Source organism: Pseudomyrmex gracilis, unplaced genomic scaffold (assembly GCF_002006095.1).
Source record: "Pseudomyrmex gracilis isolate BER0280 unplaced genomic scaffold, ASM200609v1 scaffold_624, whole genome shotgun sequence".
Classification (NCBI taxonomy): Eukaryota; Metazoa; Arthropoda; class Insecta; order Hymenoptera; family Formicidae; genus Pseudomyrmex; species Pseudomyrmex gracilis.
In genome coordinates this window covers 33,008-39,747 of record NW_018021208.1, presented here as the reverse complement: position 1 = coordinate 39,747, position 6,740 = coordinate 33,008, and the positions used below count along the sequence as shown (strand labels likewise).

At 28.9% G+C, this 6,740-nt stretch overlaps 1 protein-coding gene across 1 annotated transcript in view; it reads right to left on the bottom strand.

The window, feature by feature from the left end:
• Positions 1–3,484, bottom strand: part of LOC109861183 (aminopeptidase N-like) — a 4,753-nt gene extending 1,269 nt beyond the window's left edge. The window contains exons 1-6 of the mRNA XM_020440726.1: positions 3,282–3,484; positions 3,000–3,183; positions 2,413–2,563; positions 1,400–1,493; positions 813–1,213; positions 6–208 (exon numbers count right to left, since the gene is read on the bottom strand). Coding sequence (XP_020296315.1) covers positions 6–208; positions 813–1,213; positions 1,400–1,493; positions 2,413–2,563; positions 3,000–3,183; positions 3,282–3,385 — 1,137 coding nt within the window. The 5' untranslated portion in view covers positions 3,386–3,484. The remainder of the gene's footprint in view (positions 1–5; positions 209–812; positions 1,214–1,399; positions 1,494–2,412; positions 2,564–2,999; positions 3,184–3,281) is intronic.
• Positions 3,485–6,740: the final 3,256 nt, after the last annotated feature.

Sequence of the window (6,740 nt, the reverse complement as noted above, 5' to 3'; positions counted from 1 at the left end):
CTTGCAAGTTCAAAATATATGTCCAGATCAATTTTATCATGTGGAACATATTTTTGGTTATACTTTGTATTTTGCACCAAAAAATAAAAAGCATCGTCGAGAAGTTGTGCTAAAGTGACGTCAGACAATTCTGCGATCTTAGACCCTCCAGTTTTAAGAAAAAGAGCAATGTTCTTCCAAGAATCACGATCATAGTTTACGCGATATCCTACGACAAAAAAATTGTTTAGAGAGTATAAATAAGAGAAAGCAAGAAACAACCAATATAATAGTAGCATTAACTGTAATAAGATAGTGAAAAGATTTACTATATACACAAGATGTCCAAGAATTTGGTAATTATTTCTCGTAGACTGATAAAAGGACTAAAACTGAGTCAAAAAGTCCTTTACCATTTTGCTAGATTTGCAATAGTTACTGAGATCGTAATTACAAAATATCCGCCAATAAGCATCGGGCTATGTTATGCAAGTAAGACAACCCAGTGCGCTTCGCGCGATTACGATATTATTCGTAGCAACATAAGGGAAAAGCTAATATTACAGCATATATTATGACATATACAATGTAATCGTGCGAAATGCGCCGGGCTGTCTTACGGTGTAAGACAGCCCCATGCACGCTTATTCGTGGATATTTGTCAATTACGATCTTGGTAACTATTGCGAATCTAGCAAAATGGTATAGGACTTCTCGACTCAATTGTAGTCCTTCTATCTGTTTATAAGAGATGGTACACCAATTCTGGAACACACTGTATATATACATATATATAGTATATATAATAAATAAAAAACTCATAATCACATTACCTAAGTGGTCCACGACAATGTTAATCTGATTTTCATAAAGTAGCGATAAAAACATTTTACTGTCTGGTTTTAGGATATGATAATGAGTAGCAAGAACTTGTGTGTTTAATAATTTTTTAAAAGTCATAGGTATCCACCATTTTTGTTTGCACAGCATTTTGACAGTGGAATTAACGTCAAAACAATCTCTAATCATTGCAGATACAGACTGTGTATCATTGTGTCGGTCTACTTGTACCACAGGATAACCACTTTGTGCTGTCCATGAAGTTATCATATTTTTGATATCTGACGATTTTATGTATGAAACATTCTTATATAAAGAATACGTCTCAACATATCTATTCCATAACTTATCAAGAAGTGACAATTTGGTGTACGTGTTATTTGATGTATTATTCCTGAAAAGGAGTATAATATAATTATAATACAAAATATAAGAATAATGCTTGCTGTAAAGTTTAAAAAAAAATATTTAATGTTTGTTATAAGGTATGGTGACTTTACCAATATATAATGTAGAATATTAAAATATTAATTAAAAATTGTCAAAATTCTTTGTACTCCAATGATTTATATAGACTCACTTGTAATAATATAAGTGTACGGCTTCTTGAAATAGAGAAGTATATAGGACATCTTGTTCAAAAACGGTATTCAGCATATAGAAAGTACTAAATGCTACAACATAATTCATAACGTTGAAGTTTTGAAAATTTATTTAAAAAATAATTATAATAAATAATACGTTTACAAATTGAAGCTTATTTAACTCTAACATACATAAAAATTTAAATTTAATATTGTTTTTTTATATATATTTCATAACGTTAGATTAGGTTTTATGTTTTTTATCTGTTCGTATAATTCCCAGTAAACACAAAATAACAGTAAGGTAATAATTGTTATAATTTTTCACTCAACAATGTATATGTGACGTTACACGCTTTGTACGTAGTTATATTGGTGAGTGGAAAATTATACCATTAATGATATGTTACGTTACTTTGTGATTACTCTGGAATTACAGTAACACTTTAGTAATACTTCTATTCTTTGACCTTCATATTCACACAATATCATCAAGCTTTCGATAAGAGTATTTTTCTCTGGTTTGTACTACAAGTACAAATGCAATTTACGATATTTATAACTTATTATTGTTTGTTTACATATAACAGTACCAGAAATATTATATCACGTATTACATTTGTTAGTTTGTAAATTGTTAATCGATTTGGATTGTATCATATTTCAAACTACATGAGATATAAAAGTACAAGCTCCCAATAAAAATAAGGCACAAAGTTTTAAGTACAATTAACAAAGGTTTCTTTTGTAGTAACAATTATAAAATCTGTCGCAATAAAGCGACACATGTTTTAGACGGTGTAAAAAGCAAACTACGACCAAACTCCAAAAGTGTTCACTTACACAGTAAAGATACTAAGTAGCTGCAAAGTTTTACAGTATTTTTAGGATATGGTCTTACATTTTTTTTAAAAGATATAAAGTAAGATCTGATACTTCTTGGCCTATCAGTTTGTGTAAACGTTAAGTTAAAGAAATAAGTGTACTCAATAAATTTCTGGTTCTTTACCTTTTTCTCGCCACAGTTTAGTAAGAGTTGAATTGCGTGATATGAGTGAATTTTCTCGAAATGGAGATTCCTCTGTAATTGCTTCTACATAATCGAAAAATATCCGTCGTGTTTGGACCACAATCGACTTTAGTAAAGATGTATTGTAATACTATCAAGAAGACAGAGTAAGGTAAACTATTTTGATGATGAGCACATACTTAAGCATCTCAGGCAGTATGTAAGTAATGTATTGGTGTAATAAATTTTTAGTGTTTTCACTTTCCTTTTTAATCAAGAATATCACGAAGAGCTATATTAGTAAATTGATGATATTCTTGATTAAAAAATTAAATGAAAACACAGGAAATCTAATAGCAAAGTGAGGAAGAAAATATGTAAATTATTCTCCACACACAAACATTATATATATGTTTTCGTACTTTAATACTACTATGTTATATCGCGTATCATTTCAAAATAACTAAAAAATAAATATATTAATATCAATGTAAACGGTCCACTTTATTTCTAAAAATAACACTGGTTTTTAATTATCCTATTTATGTAAAAATGTTTAAATAAATACTGCACAAGAATAATCTAACCTGATCGCGAATATAAACTCCGTATACTGTTGAAAATCCTTCAATAAACCAAAGATCAGACTGTCTAAACGGAACTAACCAATCACTAAATATTTCTTGTATCACACTACGTGCTACGGAACATGTTGCTTTTCTTTCTTTTATAATGGAATCTACTTCTCTGTCGTATATAATGTTAACTTCACTAAAAATAAAAATAATTGTTACTGCCAGTACATTTTTCTCAGTGTGTACAGAGTTATAGTGTAGAAACTCGTTTTTGTATTGAGTTATGCATCTTACCTCAAGAAAACAAACCTAGAAATTACTATATTTTCGTAATGAGTTACGGTTATTGGAAGTAGTAAGTAATGAACATATGACTGTGGTATGATATAATACCACATGTTTCTGAGAAGTCTGACGATATCAAGTATAAGAATTCGTGCATAGAATGTGCTATCTTTTAGTTTCAAGCTGCTTGTAATAATTACCTTATTAAGGTAATTAGATTGTAGTAAGATAATAATCTTATTATTCGGTAAAACAACTAATGCAACCGAATGCGTAGATATTAAAGATGTTGTAGAAAATACGTTATATCGCGTACTTGTTTCAAAAGTTTCAGGAATATTTACTAGAGCTGTATTTGGATGTTTAATTCGAATGGTAAATCTAGCTTTGGTAGCTGGATTTTCCCAATATGGAAATATCCATTCAGCAGGAATACGCGATAAAAACAGAAATCTAATAAAAACAAAATCAGATAGAACAAAACCACAATAGTACGGTAATAAAAAATAATCACTTAGTATTAAAAATATAAGAATCATTTTTACAAAAACAAACACAAAAAATGTAGTACTAAAAAAATACAATTCTAGTTAGTAAATAACAATGCTGTTTACAAAAATATATAATATTATTAAATGTATTTAGTAAAAATGGTTTTATATTATATTAGTATATAAATTATAGAATAGATTTAGGAATTGTATTAAATAAGGTAAAACTTAGTAATATCATAGTAAAACATTTTTTGTTGCAATATTTAAAATTAAAAATATCTATTGACTAATATTTTGATAATGTAGAAATAGATGTAGTTTAAATATGAAATTGTATAATGTTTGCAGCATTATAAATATGTTACTATGCAATAGATTTTTATGCACTTACTCGTTTGTTACACTTTGGTTCATGTATGTAAAAACCATCGCAATTTCTTTTAAGGTACAGTTATACATTGAATTTATCACGTATTTTCCAGATTGTATAGGTACTTTTGCTTTTCCTCCCGCACGACATACAGGGCCTCTGCACTGTTGTTTGGGGAAATTAATATCTACATTTTTGAATCGATTTTTGGTAGTATTTGACTGTGATATAGTGACTTCCGAATGTGGTATAGANATATAGAGCTTTGCAGTTTTAATATTTAAATCTTGTATATTACAATAACGTCCAATTTGTAATTTGATGTATTGCTGGTCGCATGACACATTTAGTACAACAGTGGAATTGACAAAAAGAGTAGTTTCTTGTATTTCTAAGAACATAGTATAATTTATCGGGTGTACACACTGCGATGTCTGAGACAAATTCTCATCAATAGAAGAAGCTATTCCGATAACAGATATTGACCATAGTGTTCCGAAGATTATAAGCATTTGCGTAATGCGTGCCTACAAAGTTATTTTGTTTGTTAAACGAGAAATACAGACACACATTAAAACAAAAGTAATACGCAAAATAGTATAAGACAACGAACGTTTGCAATATCAAATGCACAAACAGCAATCACAGATGTGTGACCATTATGAGTATGTTTATCAGAAAAGATGTTTTTTATTTCTATCACGCACATACATCACAACACATATCACGGAAGTGGTTTTACCAATTCGACATACGAAGAGACGAATAAGAAAACAAAGTACAGTTTTACTGTATACTCCAAGTGTTCGACAATATTTGAGATTTTTGTAACAAAACTAAATTCGAGAAACCTGTTTAAGGTAGTTCTATCACGAGACAAAAATTCTGACATAAATTCTAATTTTTTATATAGTATTGTCTCAACCAATCTTCAATTTTTTAAAACAAAAAAACAGTTGGTTATCGACCACTTTAATGAAACATATTAAGTTGAATAAAGATATAAAACATTGACATATGTAATATACGTAAAATTTTTGTGTTCGTATTGAGGTAATCTAATATAATAGATCTGAATAGATCGAAAGTAGATCTAATAATAAATAAAAGTGTAAATTTCTCCATAGATCGATTTATATTTATTTAGATTTACTTTATATTTATTTAAAGTTACTTTATATCTATTTAGATTTAAATTGGATCTAATAAGATCTATTTTTCGGTTTTTTATTTCGTTAAATTTAAGTTAGATCTAATCCATTTTTGCTCAGGTAGGCTTGAGATCTTTTCCAAAAACTACCAAATATATTTTCAAACTATCTACTAAGTAGACATTGAAAAAAATAACAATGTTAACGACCATTTTGATTTAATAAATTGATCTAAACTGATAAATGTCAAAATTTTAACCTGTACGTAGTATAGCCGCCATATGTGGCAACTCCGCAATTATACTCAATGTGATGTAAAATAGTTTACTTTATTTCATCAATAATTATATTTTTAGTTATGCGTAGTACGCGTTAGTTTCTTGTACATTTTAATTTAAAACTTCTTTTAGCACCCACGAAATCCTACGTGATAGAACTACCTTAATTAGTTTTGAGCGCGGTTTGCATTGCATAATAAACTTATATTGCATAATAAACTTATGGTCCAATACTGACTGTCAGATATTTGCATACGGTTAGAAACGTTATATTTTATAACACTTGTAAATTTTCAACAAATATAAGAATATATACATATACACACAGGAATAAGAACTTACCATCTTCTATACAGTGATATCCAATGCATTTAGATATAAATATTGCAAGAAATAGTATTATGAATTTCTAGTACAACGATATCAAACCCGTAACATTTGCGCGATCTTACCTTTTCGAGATATTCTCGATAACTAAGAAACGATCGTTTCAGTGAAACAATATCTACGTGCCAGAATGTAAACATCTGTGTTTGGGAAAACGACCTTATTTTTGTTCTCTTTTATGTACGTGTATGATGATAGAAGTAATGGTTTCATATATGTCTGTTTCACGGTTAAATATAAGAATATAATTTCACATACAGACTGTTTTAGTTTATAATTAGATAGTTTTCTTTGAAATCTAACATTTGAAATAATGTTTTTCATTTACAAAACTTTGTATGAAATATTGTAAATAGGCAGATATTCCACTGATAGAAATGTATAGAAATTGTTTACTAGATAAATGTGCGAAATTCGGAACTGCATTCGTAATTGCTATAATCCAGATTTTATTCTTTCCGTTTTACGCAAAAGGTCGCGGTGACTGGCTTGACATCACGTTTATTGCGAGCGTTGTATTTTTTGGTAGCCTTTCTCTGAAAAATTTGTTGTACGACTTTGTCGATTAGTTTGACGAAAGTAGAAACACGACATAATCATTGAATCAAGATGCAAGAAAAGTGTTGACAGCGAGAAGTGTTGAAAACTTTTTAGTAAAAAGGTTTTTTAGTAAAATTTGGTTAGTAAAACTTCCAAACTGATTGATGCAAGATGATTATTTGACATTTATTGTAACTGTAAATATACAATTCTAGTTTGTGCAATTTTGGTATTTTGATGTGAGAACT